The sequence below is a fragment of the Ambystoma mexicanum genome, chromosome 10, assembly GCF_040938575.1.
Source record: "Ambystoma mexicanum isolate Mex_15411 chromosome 10, UKY_AmexF1_1, whole genome shotgun sequence".
Lineage (NCBI taxonomy): Eukaryota > Metazoa > Chordata > Amphibia > Caudata > Ambystomatidae > Ambystoma > Ambystoma mexicanum.
In genome coordinates, this window is record NC_090932.1 from 1,593,369,460 (window position 1) to 1,593,381,462 (window position 12,003).

At 46.8% G+C, this 12,003-nt stretch overlaps 1 protein-coding gene across 1 annotated transcript in view; it reads right to left on the reverse strand.

Annotated features, from left to right (window-relative positions):
- The window catches only part of SLC25A1 (solute carrier family 25 member 1), a 155,067-nt gene that overhangs the window by 16,768 nt on the left and 126,296 nt on the right, over positions 1-12,003 (reverse strand). Inside the window, exon 7 of the mRNA XM_069619949.1 lies at positions 421-536. Coding sequence (XP_069476050.1) covers positions 421-536 — 116 coding nt within the window. The remainder of the gene's footprint in view (positions 1-420; positions 537-12,003) is intronic.

Consider the following 12,003-nt stretch of genomic DNA (forward strand, 5'->3'; position numbering starts at 1 on the left):
TGTGAAGTATTGTTTTTACATATATTTTTGGTTAAAATCTTTTATCTTTAAGTTGTGAAGTACAATATCCATTGCATGGATATATGCCCCATGCGGAACTTCAAGGCAAGTAGCATGTCAAAAGGCCCTACAAAGGAAGAACAAGTCCTATGGGGGAACATGGAGTATAGCAGAGTAGTATGCCTTCAGGAGGGATAGCAAAGGTCTTATGGGTGGAACAAGGCATGTAGCAGAGACATGTACCCAGACGCAGGCGAGAAAGAGCCCTATGGGTGGAAGAACCTTTATAGAGGGTCCATAATCCTTTGGGAGGGACAGCAAAAGTTTGATTGGTTGAACATGGAAAATAACAGGGATTTTATCTTAGGGAAAGGAGTGAAAGAGTCCTACGGAAGAGCAGGTGGCATATCATCTTCCTACCTGCATCCTGGTCTTTACTACGTCCAGTGGAGTGTTGCCGAACACACTTGCAGCACCAGCTGTTGCACCGAAGAGCCCAGTGATGAGAGGGTTCATGGCTTTGTGTGGCTCATCCCCTGAAAAAGCAAAGAGTTTGTCAAAAAATACAAAAAAGAATTTAAAAAAAAAAGAACGAAAGAGGAGTTGGTGAAATGGTATTTAAGGAATGAAAGAGACATGGAAGAAAGACCATCATCCGGTAGACAAAAAATAAAATTACAGAAAGAAAGAAAAACAAATGAAGAAATAAATAAAGGAGATTGTGATAGAAAAGGAGAGGACCCAACACAGATAAAAACAAGGCACAAAGGAAAAAACTGCAGCTAATGAAGAGAAAAGGCAGGACACCGGAATAAAGTAGGAACATGGGCCACAGATGCCTGCCCTCAGTGTGCCCACAAAGAGCTTCTTCTATTGAAATCCTTCCTACTACAAGCAGACACTACACTAAACATACATCTCGTCCTGTGCAAACACACGCTCAGCCACCTGGACACAACGCTTAATTCAAGCACGCCTAAAACTGAGTTGCTTGGGCAATACATTCAGCCCCATGCACAATCACACCACCTAGTCCAACAGCATACAGTACAATATATATACACACACATCTACAGGCATAAACACTCCTGTCGATTAAGTTTCATGCACGTGTTGTAAGTTCCATTTACAAATAAAAAGAATTGCATGCACACCACCCTCTGCAGAGTGTATTCTTGCACAAGACTAGGGCTAGGCGATATATCGAGTTTTGGAGATATATCGATCTATTTTCAAAATCGATATAGGATGAGACAATATTGTTAACATCAAGATATATATCGCATACATTACTTACAGTAATCGTATTTCTAATGCTTGTATCTGCTTAGATTCACATGCTTTGCATAGGCCGACATCTAGTGGTAGGCGCAGAGTATTGCACATGAAGTTTTCAAAGTTCAAAAAGGGATGTCGACTGAGCGTGTTTGTAATCTTATCCCTAGTGTGACGTTGACTAAACATGATCCCTCACGCTTTGATTTTTTATTTACATTTTGATATTTACACAACTGTGTGTATTCTCAAACAGGAAGAGGAACCCTGTGTGTGCACTTTATTTTTATCAATGTCTTATAAATAAAATGTGTTTGTGATGCCTTACATGTAGTTGACAGCTTGCAGCTTAGCATTTCTCCCATATAACCAATATCAAGCTATATATTGTATACTGCCGCTCAGCTCAAAAATATCTCGCCCACCCCTACAGGCTTTATATTCTTGACTCATACACTGCATACACTGACAATTAATAAACATTTGCCCCGCACTGTTGCCCATATCAGCCATTCATCTAGGTAGGATTACACATGGATTGTGTGCTGGTGTAGATGTGTCCTCATTATAGATAACACTTTTGTGAATACCCCAGGTGCTTGCGTTACGCCGAATGGCAGTACTTTGAACTGACATTGGGGAGCACTGTGACGAGATCCCTTGCTTGCCACTGGGGTCATCTAGTGGGGTGGTGCCTCCTCAAGCTAAAGACAGGCACAGCTGCGGTGTGGGCGAAGATCCACGGTTTACCCTACAAAGCCCCCCCATGTTATAGCAAGGAGGTTCGCATAAAGGCATTGCCCCTTTAAGCGTTTCAGCTTTTGCCTGGGGGAATCTAAAACTGGATGAAAGCAGCGATACAATGCCTTCCATGTCCTCAATCAGGGGGCTTTCAAGAGCACGCACGTGTGTAGACAATGCCCCTTTAAGAGAAAATGGTCACAAGGGTCAGAGAGCAAGTGTGCAGCGACCTTACTGTGAAGGTTCCTATGTAGATCTCAACACGAGTTTGCGTAAACACCGAAACAGGTTTTACTTCCAGGTGAGCATCGCTCCGCAAGACCACTTAGCAAAGTAACATTTCAGTCACTTTTCTGCAGCGCGGTCCTCTTGCGCTGGTACAAGCAACAGACAGCAGGGCCCATTCTGTGCTTACTTTGACCAAAACCCACCACAGACAGTGAACTTCAGAATGGCACATAAGCCTTAATGTCTGCCCTAAGGAACCAGAGTTAAAGGCAGGTAAACGAATTGCATTTGGCCATTCACAGCCCTTTACCCCAATGGGTACAGATCCTCACACAAAGCCGAGCCCGAGGAAGGGGTCACAAGACTAGAACATCCCAGTTCCCCAGTTATGCAGTCTGGATGATTGGTGTAGGAGCTGGCAGCTGGAGTTTGGAGAGAGGAGGCCGTTGGAGAGAAAGGCAAGAGTTTGGAGAAGTTTGGAGAGAGGGGGGAAGGAGTTTGGACAAGGTGGGAGAAAAGAGTATTCAGGGTTGGAGACTAGATGGGGAGAAAGAACAAAAGGTGGTGGAAGGTTATTGCAGGAGAAATTCAAGAGGTGGTGGAAGTAAGTAAAGAGGAGAGGAGAGGACCGGGAGGTGGTAGTAGCAGCATATTGGAAGGAGCTGGAAGAGGCACACCAGGAGAGTGAAAAAGTGAACCTAGCTCATTATATTATGACATTTTGCCTGGGCAAGAATGGCCCAAGGCAGCGGGTAAAGGTGAGGCCCTGTTCTAAAGAGGCCAAGCCCATGGCATGAGAAGGTAAAAGCATGTTGCCCCGGTGGCAAGGGGAGCAGCAGCAGAACGGGAGTAGTTAGGTTAAAGAGAGGGTAGGAGCCCGGAACCTCAGCAAGGAATGTGGTGGAGGCTCTCATCACATTCAGAGTTGGGGGGCGAGAGGGTGCGGAAACCCCTTACGCATGGCACCGAGAGCCCAACTAGGACACTAACCCAAGGGAATCATCGAAAAAGGGTGCAGGAACCCGTTAGGCTTAGGACTGAGACTCGAGAAGAAACTCTGCTACTATTTACAGCAGGTGGCAGGGGCCCAGAAACGCCTGCTAGAAAAGTAGAACAAGTTACTTACCAACTGGTAACGGTCTTTCGACTGAATGTTCCTCCAACGTATTCCTCATTTTAGATGTATTCGCCCAGCTTTAACTGCTTTTTTTCTCGGCCGAGGGCGGTGTGCGTCGATGTCGTCCCTTGAAGGCCTCCGTCGAGGGTGACATCATCGGGTATACAAGTAACACGCGCGGCGCCCGTTGGCCTCAGTTCTGTTTTTCCCCTCTTGCTCTTGCTGTATAGATAGTGTAGGTAGCCAGGTGTCAGCCTTGCAAGAGTTGAAGTGGTAAAAACACCAGAAAATCTACAGAGGGGTAGGATGGGAGGGCGATGAGGAATACGTTGGAGGAACATCCAGTTGAAAGAACGTTACCAGTTGGTAAGCAACTTGTTCTTCGAATGGATTGTGTCCTCCAACGTATTCCTCATCTTAGATAAGACTCCCAAAGCAAAGTGTAAAAAGATCTTTGGAGGATGGAGTAGATCTCTAAAATTATATAGCTGAATACAGCACTGCTTTACCAAAAGCAAGCTCTTTAGAGTGGGAAGCATCCAGATTATAGAATTTAGTAAAAGTGTGCAGCGAAGACCAAGTTGCTGCTTCACAAATAAAGTTTAAGGGAACACCTCTTTGAAGGGCCGTCGAAGAGGCAATGCCTCTGGTTGAATGGGCCCTCAAGCCTTCTGGTGGATCTTTTCCCACCAATCTGTAGCATTCTGAAATGCAAAGCACAATCCAACGTGATAGGGTTTGTTTCGACACTGACCCAACTTCCTTCCGGTGTAGCCAATGAAAAGTTGATTATCCACTCTAATCTTGGAGAGCCTAGAAATGTAAAAGCTTAGAGCTCTTCTTGGGTCCAGCCTGCGCAATCTTTCCTCCTCCTTACTGGGTTAAGGTGGATGATGGAACGCGGGCAGAGTGATCTTCTGATTTAAATGGAAATCAGACACAACTTTAGGTAAGAACGAGGGTTTAACCCTCAATACAACTCTCTCCCTGTAGAACACAGTATAGGGTGGCCCAGAAGACAGTGCCTGCAACTCACTTTCTCTTTGTGCCCATGTTAAAGCAACCAAGAAAACGGTTTTCAATGTTAGTAGTCTTAAATGGCATGTGTGCAAAGGTTCAAAAGGGGCACACATCAAAAACTTTAGAACCAGATTAAGGTCCCAAACTGGGACTTGAAAAGAAGAGGGAGGAAACACATTAGTGAGTACCTTTAAGAATTGCACTATTAAAGGAATTTTAAAATAGGAACATTCTTACGAAGAGCGTTGCAAGATAAACTTTAATGGTCCCAACATTGAGACCTCTATGTGCCAATGATAAGAGGAAAGATAATACTTCTGGAATAGGACACAGAAAAGGATCAACATTATTTTCCCTGCACCAGTTCCAAAACTTCTTCCAGCGGCAACGGTACAAAGATTTTGTTGCTGGCCTTCTCGCCGAAAGCAACACCTCCATGACGTAATCTGGAAGGTCCCAATCCTTGTATCTCAGCCTTTCAGATACCAAGCATGAAGGTTGAGAGTCCTGACCTCTGGATGGAGAACTTGGCCCTCCTTTTGTGAGAGAAGGTCCTCTCTCTGAGGAAGACGTACTGGAGGGCAGGTGGACACATCTAGAAGGTCTGGGTATCACGTCCTCCTGGCCCAATCCGGGGCAATTAGGATCATGTGGTTTTTGAACCGTCTTAACCTCCTGATGACTTGAGGAATGACAAGGATCAGAGGGAACGGATTTAGCAGTGGGAAGTTCCACTCCGCCACGAACGCGTCCCCTAGGGCTCCTCTCGGGGGAAATTCCCTTGAGCAAAACCTTTCACACTTCCGGTTAATTCTGGTCACAAATAGGTCTACTTGAGGGGTTCCCCAAAGGGTGAAGATCTCCTGAAGGGCTTCCTGAGCCAGTCCCACTCGTACTCTGCCTGCTCAGAGCGTCCACCGTCATATTCTTCTCCCCGGCTAGATGAACTGCCGATAAGGAGATTCCTTCTTGAATTGCCCAATACCAGAGCCGCATTGCCTCTCTGCACAGAGGTAGTGACCCTACACCTCCTCTTTTGTTTAGGTAATGCATGGCCACTGTGTTGTCCGTCTATTATCGGGAAATCTTTTCCTCTGACAGATGGCAGAAAAGCCTTCAGCGCTAGGCTGATTGCTCTGAGCTCTAAAAGGTTGATGTGTAGTTTGGACTCCGGCGGAGACCAAGGACTGCTTATTGTCAGATCGTTGGCATGAGCTTCCCCCTATGGTTGCCAAAAATGTTCTACTTTTAGGATGTTCTCTGTGTAAGTCCACCACAGAAGATCCTGCCGAAACTTGTTCGGAATCCGAAAGAGATCCGTCATTTGTTCTGAGAACTGGGACCATTGAGTCTTTAGAGCCCATTGAAGCGACCACATCCTTAGGCGTGCTTCTGGCACTAGGAAAATGCAGGATGCCATGAGGCCAAGCAACCTCAAGAAGTCGTAGGCCTGGAGATTTTGGGCATTTTGGAATTTGGAAACCATCTGAAGAATGTCTTGAGCCCTTGACTTGGGAGGCAAGCTCTTTCCCAAGGATGTGTCTAGTACAGCCTCCATGTACTGGAGCTGTTGGGAAGGTGTCATTTGTGACTTCTTGAAATTGAGGGAGAAGCCCAGTCTGTGGAGGAAGTGGCAGGTGACTTTCGGATGATTCAGGGCTTGCTCGGCAGAACGCACCCTGATCAACCAATCATCCAGGTAGAGGTAGACGTGAATCCCCCCTCTCCTGAGGTGTGCTGCTACCACTGCCATTAACTTGGTGAACACCCTCGGGCAGAGGTCAATCCGAATGGTAGGACTCGAAACTGATAATGCGAGTCACCAACCACGAACCTCAGGTATTTTCTGTGCTCGAGATGGATTGGCACATGAAAATAAGCATCCTGAAGATCCAATGACACCAACCAATCCTGAAGTTGAGAAAGAGTAGCCAACTTGAACGTGTCCTTCCTGAGAAGCTTGTTCAAGCTGGATCTCAGTTCCCGTCCTTTTTGGGGATCAAAAAAATATGGGGACTACCATCCCTTGTTCCTTTCCGCTACAAGTACTGGTTCTATAGCACCTTTCTCTAGCAGGATTAAAATTTCCTGCTGTAGGAGCGGGTCTGGAAGCTTCAAAGTCTCCCCGGTGGATTGCTTTGAGGTTGCGTTAGAAAAGGAAGGTAGTAACCTTGGGCTATTATTTCTAGAGCCCAAACATCTGAAGTAATGGCTCACCATTCTTGCAGATGCTGTGACAGCCTGCCTCCTACAGGTGTCTTGTGATGCAAGTCCTCAAAGTGGTTTTGTGGCGGTTGCTGCAACTGCTGATGGCAAAGAGGCTGCAGCTGAGGCTGGCTTAGCATGTTTACCTCGTCCACCAGGAGTGGTTTTTCTCTGGCCTCTTTGACTGGCCATTCCTCTCACCCTTCCATGTGAGGAGTAATAACGATAGGATCGTCCCCTCCAATATTGTCCTGATGTACGAAAAGGCTGAGGTTGCCTAATAGCAGCTCCTAAAGATTTGGCTGCTGCTTTTGAGGTCTGCAACTTCTCAAGGCTCTCATCAGCCTTGTTGCCGAAAAGGTGAGACCCGTCAAAAGGCATGTTCAAAAGACGGTTTTGCACATCTGGTGCGAAACCAGACTTTCGCAACCAGGCAAATCTGCGTATCACTATGCTAGTGGCCATGGACTTGCTCACGCTATCTGCATTGTCCAATCCATACTGAAGGGATTCTTGCATAGCTTCCTTTCCATCTCCAACGATGGCCAGGAATCCTTCCCTTTCTTCCCCTTCTGGTATGTGCTCCGCCGCCATTGCAATGCACTCCCACAGAGTGTACGAAAATGTTGCCAAGGCACATGTGGAGTTGGCCGATTTTAATGCCATACTCCCGGCTGACAATACCTTGCGTGCCCAACCATCCACACGATTGTCGTCCCTATCCGGAGGGATGGAAGGGTACAACAGCTTATTAGAAGCTGTGGCTGCCTGGCCCACCAGACTCTCAGGAGTAGGGCGTTTGGATAGATTGCCGGGGTCGCTACTGGAAGACGGTATTTTGAAGTGAGGGACTTATTCACAGGAGTAATTGAGTCCGGGGTTTCCCAATTTTTGGCCATCCTATTTTGTAAGGCTACTTAGAAGGGTCAAATCGGATCTTCGGTGGGCCCATGATCCAATATATCGGTCAGGTCATTCTGGATGAACTGACTTGGTGGTCTAGCCCATCCTAAATAATCCACCACCTTTGTCATGCGTTGTCTTTATGAGGGAGTGACATGTTCCCCTGGTTCTGGCCTGCCAAAATCTGTTTCAGGTGATGTGTCAATTCCACTTGCGTTATGCAAGGTTTCCACCAAATCCCTCATTCTGCTTTCCTCAGAAATCAGACATTCTGGGACATTAGGGGTGCCAGAATCTAGGCCAAAAGGAACATCCTCCTCCGACCTTTCTTGTTCTTCAAAAATTGAAAAATATAAATAAATAAAAAAATAAAAATATTCCTTCCTTGGGAGAGGTTTATACATTTTTTCTGGAGGAGCTGCTATGGTGGAGGTTGAAGGTTTTATATTCTTTACAGCTTTTTCTGCTGCTGTTTTGTCAGTTTCTGGCTGAACTGGAGCCTTTGAAACTTTTGGCACTGAAGGCACCAAAGGCTTCGGGGTAGACGTCGACAAAGGCGTCAACGAGATAGCAGTCGTCGACGGAGCTGGCTTTGAGGGCTTTGAGACGCTCTTCGAAGGCTCATCCTTCGAGGTGTGTCGGGTTCCGGATGCCGTTGATGCCCTCGAGCGGTCGACTCGACTTGAGCGATCTTTATCACTCGGGGTCCTGGAAGGTTCCCGATCCTTCCTCCTTCAATCACCCGGGCTCGAGGGCCCGCGAGTTTCGGAACGGTAATGCTCTCGGCCGGCTTCCGCAGAAGGAGCGGACCGAGGCTTAGCCTTTTCAAAAATCTCCATCATTTTGACTCTAAATGCTTCCCATTCTTCGGAGGAAGAATGTTTTGTGGAGCTTTTAATTTTCTTGGGGGATTCGTCCAAAACCTCGTCTTTGAAGGTGGAGTCTCTTTTTGGACTTTTTCGTCGAAGACGAAGAGTGGTGTCAACCACTTCGGGACCTAGACCTGTGTTTTCGCCTTTCGCGTCAAGGAGATTTCTCCTCATGGGATCTCGACTCGACGCTTGAGGCTTTTTCAGTTGGGTTTTCGACCTACCTGTAGTTTTCCCTTCCTCTCTCGCAAAGCCTTGCCCGTCATTGCCTGACACTTCGTACAGGCTCTGTGTTGTGGTTTTTACCGAGGCACCAGAGACATTCTCGGTGCGGATCCGTGATCGGCATTTTGGAACCGCAGGTTTTACATTTTTTGAACCCCGAACGTGGGGTGGTCGGGGTCGACGGTGAGGACATCTGGAATATCTTCTTTCACAATAACTGCGTCACAGAACTATCGAGGCGTGCAGAGTCTCCGAAGCAACACGCACTGCAGAAAAATGGAACTGAGGCATACGGACGCCGCGCGTGCTACTTGTATACCTGATGACATCACCCTCGATGGAGGCCTTCGAGGGACTTCGACTCGACATCAATGCACGGCGCCCTCTGCCGAGAAAAAATTTCCAAAGCAGCTAAAGCTGGACTAATACATCTAAGATGAGGAATACGTTGGAGGACACTATCCATTCGAAGTGGTATTTTGCGACTAGGTGACAGGGTTTGCCACCAAGTACCCTTGACATTGTTCATCTATTAAGAGGAAACCCATTTCAGACTAGAGTTGAACCAGCAGAGACCTTTCTGAGTTAATAAAGCCTCTTCCGCTTACAAGGAGTTCAGCCTTTTTGTGGACCCTACTTGCCCACCTGACAACACCTTCCTTAAATAGTATTTGTCAATGCTCAGGGTGCACAGAATTATGAAAGTTTGCATCGTTCAGGTCCAGCAACGCTATGTAATCTTCCTGTTTTAACAGTGTAATGACGTTTTCTTAGCCTAGTCCTATGAACGTTTTGGCATTTCACAAAGATGTTTAGAGGCCACAGGCCTAACACGGACGTAGTGTCTCATCTGTTTGGCGCAAGTACATTGACAAGGTACTGTGACAGGATATCCTCCTTAGTTCAGGGGACCAACAAGGTGATGACCCAGGGGGCCAGACACCACCCTGAACCAGTGGATCTTGGGCTGAAGGGTGGTACTCGATGGATCCACTGGTCACTGGCATATGCTAATGGACCATAACAGTGGCTCCCGAAAGCATGTACTGGGGTTCTCGACTCTCCCCTATCTATCAGATCACCAGGGCAGGTTAATCCTGGAAGCCAAAAATCCCTGGCGAGACCCTGAAAGTTAAGGATAAGGCACCCAAAAACCAGTTGAGAGCCTACAGCTCTCTATAAACAAACCTCCAGCAGGTCCATGTGTTAATATCCCCGCAGAAATATTACCATATAAGAATTGCGCCTTTTTTTCGGCGATATTAACCCATGGAACCTACGGGGGCACCCATGCAACCCAAATATTTTTTTTAAAGGGAGCGAAGGACTCCCCCGCAACCCCGCTCCTATTTACACCAGAAATGATCCCCATAAATAATATTGCCTATGGCCTTTCCCGGTGACCATATAAAGTTAAAAAGGACATTCAGTGAGTCAGTGTGTCCTGTGGATACAACACAACAGGGGATTATATCAGTGAGAAACATTAGTTATACAGGCATTGTCCCTCAGCAGAGTCTTCCTGCCGAGAAGGGTACCATGTTGAATTTTCCCAGAGCATACAAACTATTCACTAAACCAAAGAGTGTAAAAAGCATGCGTAATGTGTGTCCAGTGTTGAATTCACACACTGGGAGAGCAGGGGCTCTCGGTAAAGCACAAGCAGACTCTAGTGTGTTTGGGGAGTATAATCAATAACATCACTATGTGAATCAGAGAACAAAAGGTGCAGACCCTCACCAGAAGTCCCATACAGGGGGGAGTAGGAAGAACCATACAAAACCCCGGCAGCCCTGTCTAGCAGTGTGGCTTACAGGAGGATCATGATTGGCAGAAGCCTGGAGAGTAGTGGAAGGAGCAGAGGCTGTAGAGATGGTGGAGACCGAAGAGATAGCAGCATTTGAGAGCAGGAAGAAGTGGTGGCAACAAGGTGGTGGTGCTAAAATAAGGGATTGAGAGTGTACAAGTGGAGTTGATGGAAGTTAAATAGTTGTAGGATGGGGCAGTAACATGAAGGGGCAAGATTGGATAGGAGGTGGTGGGAGTTGAAAGCTGAGGGAGGAGATCGCAAGAACAGTGGCTGGCGGAAAAGAAGAAGCTGGCGGTGTATCCAGTGAAAAGCTTTGACAAAAAAGCCACAGCAGAAAAAGCAGTTTTTTAAAAATTCATTTTCCGACACATTTATATGTGGGGTTGCGTTATGGTTATTTATATATTAAGATGATAATAGGGGGCCGTGGGGTGTTCCCCCACATTTAAATCCACAGAAAAATGCATTTAAAACAGCAGCATTTTCTGTCGCGACATTATCACATAGAACCACTGGAGGGTGGTGAGAGGATGTGATGGAGGTGGTAAAATCAGAAGGGGGCAGTTCCAGGAACAGAAAATAACCGGAGAACCCAGACATGCGGAGGAGGTATGAGGACACAGGGTGCAGAAGGAAGTGGTCATACCCAGGGGTGAGTGGTAGATGTGACTATCAGAGGCCAGAAGTGACACTGCAGACATAACACCAGGAGACATCAGTAACATGGAGGAGCAACTCAAGCTGGAGGTGGCAGAGAAGTTGGTATTGGAAGAGGTAAGGAGCTCAGGAGGGCAACATCAGAGAAAAAAAAACTACACCAGAGAATTCAGCATCCGGGAGGTGAAAGGAAACACAAGCAGGGAAAGAATGAGAGATTGGGGAAGACCAGTATGTAGATAGCAAGAGCAGAAAGGTTCTGGCAGGCCACATCATCCCTAGGCAGGACCAGACAGAGGGTGGAGTAACGAGACCGGGATAGCACGTTCTGGTCATATATAGAGGCGAGGGCAAAGGAAACAGGGAAACGCTCAGGAAAACCCAGGGATCCCTCTCTGCCTCTTCTTTAGTGGTTACGACAACTGACACTTCTGTTCAAGAAACATTATACTAGAATAGGTTGTGGGGTACAGGAACCCAGAAAGCATGCAAACAGTCTCAGTAAAGAAAAGGCTTTGGGCCCCCTTAAGCCTGCTACACCAGGGTAGGGGAGGTGAGCCAAGCTTTTGTAACTATATAGTATGAACTAGAAGATTTGTTCCAGAGGCCCAATAGCCTAAGTACCAGCATCCAGCGTGAGAGATACATCTGGGAGGAGACCATCCTTTTTTTGTGGACGATCCTAGTGTAACATTTAAGTTGGCCCGTACTTGTGTCCAGTCCCCAAATAAAGTGATAGAATGACAATACCTTGCTGTGGCTTGCTTCTTGATCCCAGTTGTCCTACGGGACAGTACGTTTGGACGTCAGGGATCCCTTTTGTAGCAGGGCCTCTACTTCTGCTAATACTAGTGGTAGTGTTCTTTGCTTATATGCATGACTCGGAGGAATGATGAATGGTGTTTGAGGGACATATGGACTGATGAGTGGGTTGGGGGTCTACATTAGTTTTA